Source organism: Taeniopygia guttata, chromosome 2 (genome assembly GCF_048771995.1).
Source record: "Taeniopygia guttata chromosome 2, bTaeGut7.mat, whole genome shotgun sequence".
Lineage (NCBI taxonomy): Eukaryota > Metazoa > Chordata > Aves > Passeriformes > Estrildidae > Taeniopygia > Taeniopygia guttata.
The window spans coordinates 130,726,539-130,741,278 of record NC_133026.1 but is presented as its reverse complement, the minus strand read 5'-3'; the positions used below and the strand labels follow the sequence as shown (position 1 = coordinate 130,741,278).

The following is a 14,740-nucleotide window of genomic DNA, read 5'->3' as shown; positions in this document are numbered from 1 at the left end:
TCCCCACAAACGCTCTGATCCCCAGGCAGGGGATCACTGGCTGAAAAACTCTCTAGGGGTGCTGCTGGCTCTCTCATGGTTACAGAGTGACTAGTTCAGATTAACCCTCTGGTATGAAGGCACCCGGTGTTCCATGACATAAACCCTTTTCTAGATATTTGAAGTTGTTTTGAGACTTGTGATTCTTCATTGCTACATTATGGAGGACATGGAAACTTTCTGCAAATTAATGTGGAGCGTGGTCTTAACTCTTTTTCCTTGTAGAACTGCTTTCTGAAGAAAGCCTTCATTGTTTTTTGTGCCACCCCCTTTCCTGCATTTATGTTAATTTTATTTGTCTTGTTATCCAGAAAAAGTAGAATCTGACCATATTTCTCCATGCATGCAATTTGTCATGGTTGGCAGTTGATGCTCTTTGTAGAAGCAAAGGGCTGGAGTAGTAGGAGTGTTGTGGGTCAGGCTGAACTGCAGGAATATTGCCAAAGGCGTGGGCAGCACTTTGCACAGTGCATACTTGTATTGTCTGAGCCCTATCATGCCATCAATTTAGACAAAACTCCTTTTAGCTGTCAATGACTGCATCACTCCCCATAACCCATGAGGCTGGAGACACATCTTGGGACAATCCAAAAGCAAGATTTTTTTTTTTAACAAATATGAAGAAATATAATTCTGTGGATCATTTCCATCTGGTTATCTATGCTTGGTCTCATCTCTCTTCATATCATATGACTTGTTTGTCTTCTCTCTTATTACAGCTCTCTGCCTTCTATGCTAGATGAGCAAAGAAAGCCATATTATATATTCTTTGGATATACTGAATATGTTTTTGCATTGCCTTACTTTCTTTATTATAGTTGTTATAATTCTTTTTTTTTTTTCCTTCCCAAAACTAAAAATATTCATAACAAAGCAAGCCAACTCTTTCACATACCACATTTCTGGTTAAAAGTCATGGTTTCAATTTCTCTGCAAAGTAAATATATAGCCTTCTATACCAAAACTAAATTCTGATTCTTCATTTAAAGAGCTCTCTTCCTGAAAACTCTTGAGTGCTCATTGTGTTTCTAAGATATACATGACAGTCTTCTAGTGTCATACAAATTTCTTGAAATGTATGGATAAAGGGAAAGTTCATGTTTCGAAGTGTTGTAAGGACACTTTTTGAATTATTTTTTCTTCATGTCAAAGTCCAATGGTGGCATCGTCAGGGTGTCAAAACACAGTAATAACAGACTTTACAAGAACAATAAGATCATATTTAAAAAGTAGAAAACCCCAATGTTCCTTTGACATCTCACTCTTGTAAGTTCAAGTTTGTTTTGTATTCTATAGTGTACAGAGTTTTTTCAAACCCCAAGGTTTTGGGAAATTAGAAAATCTTCATGATTGGTGAAAGTAGAAGATTTCAAGAAATGGAAGATTGTACTGGTAGCTGACATTGTCCCCTTTTGTGACAACATTTGTGGTTAGAATATCTTGTACCATCTAAATATTTCCCCTCTTTTTTTTTTTGGAGCACTTAAAACATTTCTTTATCTTTTAGTTATCATGGCTATGCAAGTCATAGCAGGCTCATTGTGAAAATCAGTGCATTTCACACTTGTAGATATGTTTCTCTTTTCATAAATGTCTCCTATTTGCCAGTGTGCACTTTAAATCCATGCTGTTCCATTCAAACATACAGGCAGAGATTATCACCTAAAAGCAATGATTGCTATACATCTGCATTTGCAAACCAGAAGCCCCGTGCATGTCAGAAGTACGGTTTTGACCATGCACATTTACCAAAAGAATTTTGCACTGCATACTGAAAAAAAAATTATTGTATAATTATTTTTGTTTGACTCTTTGATCAGTGGTGCCCTATAAAAGTTCTTGCCTATGTCTCCATTTGACTGAAAATGGTTTTTTTAATCTTTCAGGACTTGTGCCATTCTCATTGTGCTGATGCCATAGTTCAGGAAAAGATCACAGCTATTATTGACTGCTTTATTAATTCTGCCATACCCCCAGCTTTGCAGATTGACATCCCACCTGAACAAGCAAAGAAGATTGTGGAGCATAGGAAAGAACTAGGACCTTACATTTTTAGAGAGGCACAGGTAAGAAACCGAGTGAATCTGTAATAGATCTGGCTAGGGACTGAGTGCCTGATTTTAAAAACAGTCTTCATTGCTTATGTGACAGTTGGGACTCCACACACAAGCCTGGGCTTGAAGGAGAAAGCTATAGTAATATATATCAATGAATGTAAGGTCGAGATGGAAGAGAGTCTTCAGATATGTACTGCTCTAAAGAAAATCTCTGACAGCTAGTTGATCCTGGAAAGGTGTTATCTAGGTCTGTGTTATGAATTCTGGCAGTAGAAATGAATTCTGTCTATGTTCTTAATTGCTTGTTCTTGACCACTTGGTTAATGTCACAGAAGTAATTAGGAGTTAGAAAGTCTGTGGTTTTCATGTTTTATGAAAGATGCAGATGTGAGTAAAGCACAAAGACAGCTTAACTTGCTGAATGTCTTTCCCTCCTTTATTACAGAAAGTATGTATTAAATGGCTGTAGACAATTTTCTCTCTGATCTTTCTATTAATCAGGTTGAATAGCAATTTTGGAACCTTTACTACAGACTTATTATTTTCTTATCCCTTGATACTGCCTTATCTTCTAAGTCCAAGAAAGTATTTGTTTTTCTTTTCCTATATAATTGCCACCAATGCCTTTAGACATCAACTGTGAGTCCATAAAGTGTTTGGATGACAAGAGAAGAATGATTTCTCAGAGAAAAGGGTTCATATAGGTCCTAAGAGAAAGGGAAGTCTTGTTCCAGCCTGTGTAAAACCCAGTGAACTCCAGAAATGTGGCACAAAACCAAAGGAAGAACTAGGCCAAAAAGCTGTGACTGGAACCCGACAGTGGCTCACATGTCACTTTCAAGCCTCTTGAGCCAGAAGCAGTGAGCATGCTTGGCTCCTTTGAAGCCAGGTTTCTCAATGCAAATTAAACATCTAAATAAATTGAAGAATGTGAGCCTTAGTACGTGCAGCAACAGAATTCACTGAGCCCCTCTGTTTGCTTTTCTAAAATTGTTTTTCTTATTCTAGTTCAAAAACGACCCTGTGAGAGATTATATCATTTAAAAATTATCCAAGATTTGCTCATAGATCTGTAATGTGGTTTAAGAGCCTTTCCAGAGGCAAAAAAGTATTTCCTTTCTCTTAAGGAGGGGGAAAAAAGCCCTCTCCCTAATGAACTGAATATTTGAAATATTTGAGCAGAACAGTGGTGCAAAAGCAATTCTACTAGTGTATATTTTATCAAGAATACTTGTAAAAAGTGATGGATGTTTTCATTAATGCAAACAATTGTTTAGGGAAATATAAAAAAGAAAGTGCCTTTTAACTGTGTTTTAGGAAGATTTCTCACCAGTAATAAACACACTGATGAAAAGCATGTGCCGAGCAAAGCTGGGCTGAAATGTCAGGACAGAGTACGTGGGAGGAACAAGGCTGTGTGTTCAAAAAAAATAGTTATCTCATTCTGCATTTTATTTTACAGTCAACTGTTTCCTTAATACGGTCAAGATTGACTTTATTTTCTTCCTGCACAGATGAGTATTTTTGCTCTTCTGTTTAAATTTTGGCCAGAATTTTGTAAATTCCAAAGCAGTCCGGAGAGTAACAAAATTCTAGTTGCCTTGGAGAAAAAAGGAAAAAAAGAGACGCAAAAGAGGGAAGGGATAACAGCAAAGGTAAGGCTTGTAAAGCCTCAGGTGACCGCTGATGACCTCAATAATATGAGCAAAGATACATAAAATAGAATATCCCTTTCCCAGCCTGATCTAAAGCTACCTAATCTTGTTATATATTTCAAGCTTTACATGCAACCCAGTCCTAAGGTGATTAGTTCTCAGTCCTGCCAATACATACATATATGTTTGACTTGAAGCAGGTGAGTCAATGGAATGCTCCTTTCATTATCTACCAGAAGAAAAAAATGTATTTTAGTCACCTTTTGTGCCAAGTGAAGAGTGAAAAAAAAGACTACTTTAAGAACAATAAATATGTGTACAGTCCATGTGTACAGCTAGTCCATGTGGGCTATTGCAGATCTGTTTGCGCTTCATGATGTATTGTCTTATATTAGAATTTACGTTCTGGACCACAACTGAAATCAAACCAAACCCAAATCAAAATTGATTTCATACCTATTTTCCAGAAGGACCATTTGAAAATCCTGCACATTATTAAAAATATATTTATGTGATAATTCCTTTGCATAATCTTAGCCTTTTCTTGAATATTTCTCAGCTGTGAAAGTGAAATTTTCAGATTGTTCACAGCAAGTTTCCAGACAGTTTCAGCAAATTAACAAAACTGACCTCTACAATGGAATGCTTGTTTGTAAAATTGTTTTTCTTGGATTTTTAAAATTAATATATAATGGACTTCTTTTTCTATTGATTATAGGCTTTGAAGAAGTTTATTTTTTATTAAATACAATTGTTTGGCAAGCTTTGAGGAAAGAACATTTTTTTAAGGGCAGAGAACTGGACTTGCAAACTATAATAAGTAGCATTACAAAGACCTTTCCGTATTCTAAATACCATATAGATGTGTTGAGATGTTCCATGTAATATGAACCACACAGGTATCTGGACAGAGAGAGACACAGGCCCATAAAAACATATATACATTGTTATTCTTTATGCACATGAAAGCTGAGGACCAGTGAAGCATTACTCAAGACCACACACTAATGTCAAGGGAAGTCTCAAATCCAAGAACTCATCTTATTTTCTCCAAAGCACAATGTCGCCATATACATACGTCTGCCAAGGCCATTGGCAATACTGATAGTGCAAGAATGCAATATTTCAAAGTAATAAACTTTTGCATTTTTAGACTTATTTTCCATCTGTTTGTTGCCTGTCTATGATATTTCTGATTAAGATCAAGGAATAAATAGCAAATCTTAGGCAGGAGGGCAAAAGCCTAGCTTTTATGGAGAACAAAGGGGAATGGTGACTTATGGTTCTAAGCAGGGAAATAGAGTAAGAAATTTTAGAAAGTGACAGAGAATGCAGCTTAGTAAACAGCTTGTAGACTATTCTTCTCCTCACACAAAAAAAAAAAAAAAAAAAAAAAAAAATCAGTAAACCAGCTACTTTTTAAAATCTTTTAAAAGAATGGGTGCAACACATAATTTTTTCCAATATTTAAAAAATACTTTCCCCTTTCTGGTATTGTTTAAAGAATTTGCCATTTCCTGTTCTATTGCCTGAGATTTCTGTCCTCTCAGTGACAACATAATTCAAATGATGTAGTATCCCTGAAGGATACTGATAAGATTCATCTAACATGAGAGCAATAGCAGGTTCACCTGTTGGCTTGTGGAAGGTGATGATTTCTTGGCAAAGAAAATTAGGACTGTGTTCCTCTGCCCCACCAGGCTCACTGAACAAGAGCAAAGCTCTGGCAAGGGCTAGAAACAGCTTTTTTTATATATATTTCCTCTCCACCCCACAAATCAGTTGCTATTTTGGGTTTATGTCAAACAGCACAATCATAGTCCTGGGGAGGAATTTGCTTTCTTCTTTCATTACACATGTATCCCCAGGGCACTGAATCTACCTGTGCTTACCTCAGTTTTAGAACTGAACAGATAAGAGTGGGACTTTCATGTAGTATAGTGGAAAAAATGGGCAGACAAGGAGCTTTTCACTGAGCAATGATTCATAACTTAGTTTTGTTTGACTATCTCAATATTTTTTGTGTGCCTATTTGTTATTTAAGGGAAAAATTCTAACAAAGGCATCCTAGAAATTGACTTTCCCCTTTGTTAGCTGCTAGATGCACTTACCACATACTTTCAAATATATAAGTCACTTTTGCAGACTGCTGATGCCAGTACTAGTATTTTGTTATGTACATGATAACATTTTATCTCCAAAATAGATTTTAGATTTTTTGCTTTCAAGTGCAAAAAATAACTCTAAAATTTTAGCTTTAACTTACATTGTGGATTTGAACATACTCTTTCCATGTCCTTAGCAAAGAAAGCCATCAACATTATTTTCCTTTTCTATGTTTCTGCTATGTCTCTGAGCAATGAGCTTCTTTGTTAGTAAGTGGTGTAATGGCATGGGATCTAAATCCACTATAATATTGATTAATTTATTATGAGAAGTCATTTTTAAAGACCTTGCTTAATTCACCATTCTCATTGAGAGAGCCAGCAAACATAAACTGCAGTGCAATAGTATTCACAATACCTCTGTGTTTGCATTGGCATCCCCATTGCACCAACTGAGTGTGCCACAGAAGTTACCAAGCCTGTTTCTGCAGAGAAGAGATCAGCATCACACTGCCTGGGCAGTTCTGTACCCAAAAGTCACTCTTACAGGACAGTGGGAATTATGAGGAAGGAAAAGGCACTTAGGGAGCAAGGAAACGAGACAGTGTGATCCTTTTCCAGATCTTTCAGGGACTTGCTAAGTGACTTTGGGAACCATTTGATCCCTTTTTTTTATCACTTTCTCACCTGGAACATGGGAGGGTTATAATACTCAGCTCTTGGAGAGAGCTCTTTGTGACATCAAATATGAACATCGGTTGATGATGATAAAGAGTTTTAGGATCATCAGAGAGAATGTGCAAAGGTGAAACAAACCAACATGAAAATGACAGTTTGTCATGATCAGAGCAGTTTGCCAAGGGTTACAATGCCTTGTTCTTCACTGTAGATTGTACATTGCCTCCTTTCCTAACTTGTATACTGTAGTTCATACGCGGCTACTGGACCAACCTGGAATTAATCACAACAAATCCTGCATTCTACTTTTATACTCAAGGCCAAATTAGAGGCTCACAAATTAGAGGCCCTTTTCTTAAAATATGTTCTGTTGCAGATCTGCCCTGTCACCTACGTATATTTTGGAGCAGGTATTGAATCTGAAAGAAAGATGATCTGCAGGAGTATAGAGCACAGGGAACATGAACTAGAACTAAGAAATGCTTTTAAAAAGCAGCTGCTATTTTAAAATATGCTCAGCGTGATGAATTATGAAACTAAGCATTACAAAACATTACTGAAAATGTCACTATCTCATTTCCAATGACAGTTTTTGGTTCCTCAGACTTTGTTTTTTACTTTAGCTCTGAAATTGTTGTTCACATCTAATTATGACGTGTTTTTTACAGGGAAAAGAAGCAGGGAAAAAACTCATTAATTTGGCTCAACTTAAGTCCTTGACTCAACCCAAGTCCTTGACTCAGCCTGAGCCCTTGACTCAGCTTAAGCCCTTGACTAAACTGCCAAGGAGTGTTTTGCTAGATGAGATTGATGTGAAGAGAAGATCATCAACACTTTTAGCATCTACAGAAGGACACGGAAGGAAGGTAAATAATACATGTTTCTACAAATATCTTTGAAGAGAGATAAAATGATCTTGTGGAAGGGGGAGTTTGGTTTTGAATACTGTTGTCAGATGGTTCTTCAACAACTATTCATTCTTCTACAATTAGCTTTGCTGTTGTAAGTTTACCTACCTTACAGGTGATTTTTTTTGTTCTTTATTAATTTTTTTTAAGATGTAGGTTCTGAGTAGTATTAATAGCTAACAGAATGTTAAGGTCTTATGATGTATAGATGAAAAAAGAATCTATATTTAAAGATAAATTGAATAAAAGGTCGTTCAATTCTGGAATAACAAGCTTTTCATTATTTGTGAAATTCGTATCCTGAAAGAATTTGGTTTAGGCTAGAATCCTGTTCTGGTCATATGTCAAAAACTGAAGTTGAACTCCTTTAGAAAATCTAGGTATCTGAAAATCTGGCAGCAAATACCACTTGAAGACTTCTTCCATAATGACTCTGACCATGCATCAAATCAGTAGTGAAAAGGTAACAGTTATTTTACTGGGAAATAGGGAAAACAAACAAGCTACATTGGGCATATCAAGGGATCATTCATGGCTGAGTTGGCATTGCCAGAACATAATAAGGAACCTGTGCAACCACATAAGCACAGATATGTCATGTGAACTGGGAGTAAATCACGCTTTGGCTACTGCTTGTATTCCATAGAACTCTTCCCATGACATTACGGTAGTGAAGAGCAGAATATAGGAAAAGGTACTGTGAAATACCCCCAAAATCTGAAACCACAGTGTGAATTGCATAGATAAGCTTACACTCTTACCCTTAAGTGGACCTTTTTACTTTTGCTCATACCTATTTAAAAAAAAAGTGAGCTGAGTGAGCCAGTACATCCCTGGCATACATTTAAGCCCTCAAGAAGAGGTAGAATAAACAATAATATTTTAAAGGGCAGTTTGTTCTTCCTTCTGCAAGCCCCTTCCTACTATAGGAAGGTGATATAAGTTCTTACTGAACCATGATATGACAAATTGGCTCCAAACTTCTCATGCCATAAGAAAAAAACCTAGCCAAATAAAAGTGCAGTTCTCATCCTGTTTTGGAAGAGAAACCTATTATTTACATGCAGTCTGAACTGTGGTTGTTTTCTTTAAGAGCAGTAGTTTATCTTTAGAAAAGGAAAAGATGACATCTCCCGTTGATCTGCCTCTAGTGGTAGCAGCATTCTGCTGGAGAGGGCAGGCAGAAGGAGCTGTGAGGCTAATGAGACATTCTTGAAAGGACATAAGCTAGAAACAGCTTTTCTTATATGCAACAAATCAGTTGCTGGTTTGGGTTCATGTCAAATAGAGCAATCATAGTCCAAGAGTAGGACTAAGTGTGTAGCATAGAGATAAAATTAAGTCCTTGATAGCACAAATGATATTTTGGGAGGGTAAAGATCTGCTGCTTTGTTTTTGAAGAAGAAAGGAGAGAGAATAACACTCAGACAAGGGATGGAGAATAAATATAAACATTGTATCTGTCAAACTTGCTTAAATCATGGTGTTTTGAGATTTACTTACTCTTTCTCCCATTATTCCAATATTGTAATGAAAGAAGATCTTCTTAATATTTGTAATTATCCAGTAATAGGAATATAATATAAACAAGTTTTTTATCTTACTGTTGAAATGGATCAGAAACTACAGTGATATCACCTGGATGTTTTTGATGGATCTTGCAGGCTTCCTGGTCCTATTCCAAGTACATAGAAGCCTTGGAGCAGGAAAGAATACTTATTAAAAAGCAAGAAGATCTGGAGAAAACCTCATCATCATTCCCTGCAGGTTGTTAACCAAGCTCTGTAGTTTAGCAGGATAAGTTTAGAGCTTAGGTGAAATTCTTGCAGTACAAGCTCTTCTTCTGAGTTGTGCACAGAGACCTCTGCCTCTCTTTTGCTGTCTGTAGGGGAGTTGCACTCTGTGCTGTACTGACGAGTGGTGTATTTCCTAAAGAGAAAAAGTAAAAGTGGCAGGGTATCTCTGCACTGCCTTTACAGCACAGGTCCCACTGCAGAGAGGAATAAAGCCATTTCTTCATTCTACAGTGACATGGCAATCACATACGCATTTCACCTCCTTGGCTTCTTGTGCTTCATCAGCTTACATTTAAGCAGATACTGAAACATCTTCCTCACAGTCTGTCAGTATATTTTTGGAGGATGTGGGAGGCATTGCTTCATCCTCATTTCAGCTGTGAATATCCTTGTAGGTCTTTGCCAAGGATATTATGACCTGTTTGTTTATTTATTAAAAATGTCCATTTAGTAGTAGGCAATAGCACTAGGTAATATTAAGTTCCTTCAGTTTCACATAATTTTAATTTTTTTTACATATGCAGGTTCCTTGTTTATATCCTCCCTGAAGCCTGAAAGCTCTGTAAAAGCCACCATTCCTACAAAGACTAAATTCTGAATCTTCCGAAGAAGCAGAAGTGAGTAGCAGACTGACAAGTGTGCTTTGAAATGTGAATTCTTAAAAACTAGACAGTGCTGATGCTCATTAGTAGTAAGTTATCCTGCTCCAAATCATGTTTAACTGAAGCTGTACAGCCTCCATATGAAAACAAGCTTATTTTTCACGTCAGCCATGGTTAGCGGATCTAATGTTGACCAGATGGAATTTTGTTGCAAAATGGCAGTCTCTCAAATTAGGTTATCTAAGCTTTCCAGTTAAGATATTTTTAATAGGAACATGAGATGACTGGAAAAATCTCAGACCCTATGAAGTTACTGTCAAGAACCTGACACAGAACTAGCAATAGATCACCTCTGCCAAAGCCAATTAAATATTAGACTGAGAGAAAGAAGTGGGACAGCAAAAAAAAAAAAAAAAGATAAGGACAGAAAACCAGATTTTGCTTCAAAGCTTAAATTCCTAGAAGGAAGAATCCTCGAGAGGTTTGGGATTTTTGGGATTTTTGTATTTTTACCCTATGTTGAAATTAGGTGGACTTAAAAAAATTAATAGGACTTGGAATATTGCTACCTTCTTTCTCTGCTCCTCCTTCTTCTTCTAATTCTGTACTTAGCACTGCTCTTTTAGGCAACTTGGTGTCCTGCCCTCACTAGTCCTCCTAAAATTTCAAGTGTCTGAACATAATCTTCCTATGGCAGCATTTTCTGAAAATTATTTCAGAGAAAACTGCAGCATTCCTTGGTCTTCCTTCCCAGTCTCTTTCTGCCCTCTTACCATGTTCTACAGTTGCAGTTAAAGCAATCCAGGAACTTGGGGCCTCATGGGCCTCACGGGTGTGGCTGTATTCCACACATCTTTGCCTTCTGCACCACTGCTCCCCATGGAGTCCTGGCGCAGGGCCTCTGCTCCTGCTCTGTGGCTGAGAAAGCTCCAGCTGGGCCCAGTGACCACAGGGACCACAAGGCACCTTCACCCCTTACTGCAGCCCAGCCCAGCCCAGCCAGCTCTGGCCTGCCCTGGCTATTCCAGACCGGAGAACTGCACTCCTGCCAGGTACCAGGCTAACACAATGAGAAAGTTGAGGTCTCATGTGATTTGAGAGGTCTCTCCCACCAGCTTCAGTTGCAGTCCACTCTCCAATGCCACTGGAAATTTGCCTGTCACTATCCTATAGTGACAGATATGACCACTCTGCTGGTATGGTGAGACACAAGGGCACGAATGCTCTTGATGGGGCATCTTCCCTTCAGTTTGTACCAGAGCAGGTCACACCTGGTCTGTTTGGGATAAATGGAAAAGCTGGCAGCAGGAGGCCTGTGAGAAAGGCCAGGGCTGCCATGTGCTGGGAACAGCCAGTCCCAGTTGCCTCCAATGGACCCATCACAAGACATGGCTGATCCCTCAGCCAAGACGGTGGCACCTTGGGGAAACACATTTCAGAAAGAGCAAAGAAAGACAGAGAGTGAAGGAAAAAATAAAAGGAGTGGTAAACAACAGAGGGAACACCAAGGGCAGAGGAGGAGGTGTAAGAGGAAGAGGTTAAAGAGGAAGTTGAGGAGGAGGAGGTGCGCTGTGGTGGAGCAGATATTCCCTGCAGCCCATGGAGGATTGATGCTGCAGCAGAGGAAAATAGTGAGAAGGAAGAAGGGGCTTCCCAGTGCCTCACCAAAGGGACAGAGTGCAACCAGCAGTGATAACAAGGAGGGGAGGAGAGGTGCTTGGAGTGAACTTGAACCTGGGAAACATGGAGGAAAAGTGTTTTCTCTAAATGTGTAAATGTTCTTATTTTCTTTCCCTCTCTCCCCCACCACCTGAATCAGTAATGATTTATTTTAATTTGCAATAAATTGATTTCCCCAGTTGGAGCTGATGCATTTATTGAAGAACTGTTCTGATTATTCCAACTGGCTGAACACAGTAATGACATTTTGTTACCTTTTCAGGCACATTAAAATCTCTCTGAGGAATGGAATGCAGAGATATTCAATGGAGATGACCAGGAGACATAAATGTAATGTGCATGCAAGGTTTGTTCTTACAATTCTAGAGCAAAGATGATGACTTGCAATATTATTAAGAACCATGAGATCAAGGCTAGAAAATAAACATCTTTCAATGTGTTCCATTTCAACCTTATTGTGACACTGGCTCTTGTATAAATAATTCAATAATACACCTTGAGGCTCAGATCACAGTAGGATTCCACTGAAGTATGGATGGCACAAACTATTAGGTAGTCTCCATCTTAAACATCTTATAATCAAACCCAGTTCTTCAGTGCCTGATCTAATGAGTAAGTAAAACACTGCCTTGAACTGAAAACCCTGAAGCAGGGAGTTTTGACACACTGTGCTCTCACTGTGCAATTCACACAACTTCTGTTCATCGAGGATAACACATGAGGTCTCCGAGTTATTATAAATCCAAATGCTCTTGTTTCCTCCCAATTCAATCTGATTCCAGTTCCAAAGTTCACCTTCTGTCTAATTTCTGAGTTTTGATCCACAAGAAAGGCTTAAAATCTATCAGGACAGAGATAAGATTGGGACCTTCTACACAATATCATTAGTCCCAAGGCATTACTCAACAGAAGGTTGCAGGAGCTCATAGCTCTTTTGTAGCTCTCCCTGCTTCTAAAAATTTTTAAAAATACTCGGGGCACAGTTGATGTTGGGGACTAAGGACCAAGGATTAATTGAGAAATTAAGAGGGGGTAGGGGAAGAATTAACTACCAGGCAAGAGACAGGATGATACTAGACCTCTCCACATTCTTCAGACCTCTTTAAAAACCAGTCCCCAGCCACAAAGCTGTTGGCTCCATTCTTCCCCACATGTGTGTAATGCATGTAAAAGAAAGGATGATCAGCAAGCTCCAGTGAGCTCAGTTCCTGAGGATTAGCCCTGAGTTAGGGGGTCTCTGCTGGAGAAAGGCTGGCAGGGAAGAAATACACTTTCTTTTATGGATACACTTTTCTTTTATGCCCTGATCATATATTCTCACAGAAGGAGAAGGGAGATTATTGGTTCAATTCCTGCTTTGTTCATGGTTCAGAGTTTGCTTCATGCTTGTCTGCACTCATTCTGTGTTTGAGTTACCTGAAAAATATGTTTTTGGTGGAAGCTACAAGGGAGTAAAACACAAAATACATTTTCCTAAATGTCACAAATGCAGTCATCTTTAATGTTCAATATATCTGAGGAGGTTGGAATGCAGCATCTTGTAGTGAGCAAAGCACATGTGGTACTGTGTGGCCTACCGCTCATTAATGTGAAAGGCAGAGAAGAATCATGCAGCGATGTATGTCACCCAAAAAAGCACATGGAAGGCCACCTTCTACTGCTGTGGTCAGTACAGTGCACGCAACCAAATGCTGGAGTATGGCAGGCTGTTTATGTGTTGCTGAATTCTTCCCTTCATGGAATTTTGAAGTAGTTAAGTAATGTGTAGGCATTGCTTATCTTATGCTTGTGTTTCTGACATGATTAACACTTGGATTACTTAAAAAAATTAAAAGTATTTTCCAGATATTTGTTACAAATTGTAAAACTCCTTGTGAATGTTCCAGCCTTGCCAAATAGTTAACACAAATTTACCAGCAAACTTGTCATGCAAAAAACTACTTGCCCAGACAGCTGTGATCATTGATATCATACATGTTAATGAAACTTAAAAAGAAGTACTTAATTAGTGAATAGAATTTTTCAGACTTGCCCTATTCACTCAAAATGCTGCAAACTGAAGTTTACTCTCAATCTAGTTTGCTATTCTGTCTCCAGGGTAGCTGAAACATAAGGGTGTATGTAGACACACGTGCACTGTTTTATTGCCACGGCCATGTCTTCAGTACGCAACTGAGAAGGATCACATGTGTCAGTAATGCTAGTACTACATGTCATATCATTATTTTCATTTTATGTGTCAGTTTTAAAGAAATACTGGGCAATTGAACAGAGAATACATTAAGAGACAGGGACTGGATTTCTAGGTTACTGGATCTAATCTAATGCAATGGCAGATACCCTAGAATTGCTATTTGGTGATACACCAGAAATGGAATACTGGTTTGAGTCTCATCCCAAGGGACCAGTTCCAGCAGGGAGTCTGAGAACTGACTAAGTATTATTAGTGATTCTATATCACTTCAGAACACTTGTACTGCTATTGTCTTTTTGTCTTGCTCTTGAGATCTATTCTCTCTCAGGTTCCTGATTTACCACCTATGTGTTTTAAAGAGCTAGAAAAGTTTTTTCTCAACAACCCTAGCACCTCTGCCTTCAGACAATGAAAATTTATTCCTTGTTTATTTTAAATACTTATACTTTGTAACACTCAGAAGTCTCTACAGCAGAACAACAGTTCTCTGGGAAGTTTGCTGTTACAGACAATAAAACCAATTCTCTTTTTCAGAAACTTGCAAACCTAGAAAACTTCTGGATAGATGTATGTTCTATTAGTGTTAAAATGCACAATGTAATCATACTCATTCAGACTTACTTTTGATGTTTACTTCCAATTAATGGACTGTAATAGTCGAATGATTAATTTGGATTTTTAAAGATGTAATTTAAATTCATAAATATTTACATTAAGATGCTATTACGATGTATTTCACTTTTTTCTCATCAGACCTGACGTTTATTAAAGCAATTTGTAATTTTTGAGAGTGCAGACCTGAAATTGCTCACTCAAATACTTTTACTGTCAACACAAACACAAGCTGTGATTTTGTGCTTCAGAAGGGGCTTATACATTTTGCTTTGACTTCTCTTCTGTTGCTGGATGACACAAAATAGACCATGAGATGAATTCCTGAAACTACATAGTGCTGCATTATGTTACTAGGATGCACACTTCTGTCAGTTACAAGAGTGATAGTAGCCATGACTGGGCCATATAAAA

At 38.0% G+C, this 14,740-nt stretch overlaps 1 protein-coding gene across 9 annotated transcripts in view; it reads left to right on the top strand.

The window, feature by feature from the left end:
• Window positions 1-14,509, top strand: part of RGS22 (regulator of G protein signaling 22) — a 63,391-nt gene extending 48,882 nt beyond the window's left edge. For 6 of the 9 annotated variants that reach the window (XM_072924853.1, XM_030266487.4, XM_030266484.4 and 3 more), the window contains 6 exons: window positions 1,926-2,105; window positions 3,611-3,751; window positions 7,203-7,400; window positions 9,107-9,209; window positions 9,763-9,855; window positions 11,783-14,509. In XM_072924853.1, the coding sequence (XP_072780954.1) occupies window positions 1,926-2,105; window positions 3,611-3,751; window positions 7,203-7,400; window positions 9,107-9,209; window positions 9,763-9,836 (696 nt within the window). In that variant the 3' untranslated portion in view covers window positions 9,837-9,855; window positions 11,783-14,509. Of the gene's footprint in view, window positions 1-1,925; window positions 2,106-3,610; window positions 3,752-7,202; window positions 7,401-9,106; window positions 9,210-9,762; window positions 9,856-11,782 lie in introns of those variants that run through there. The other 3 variants (XM_030266485.4, XM_072924856.1, XM_072924855.1) reach the window with 3 other exon arrangements.
• Window positions 14,510-14,740: the final 231 nt, after the last annotated feature.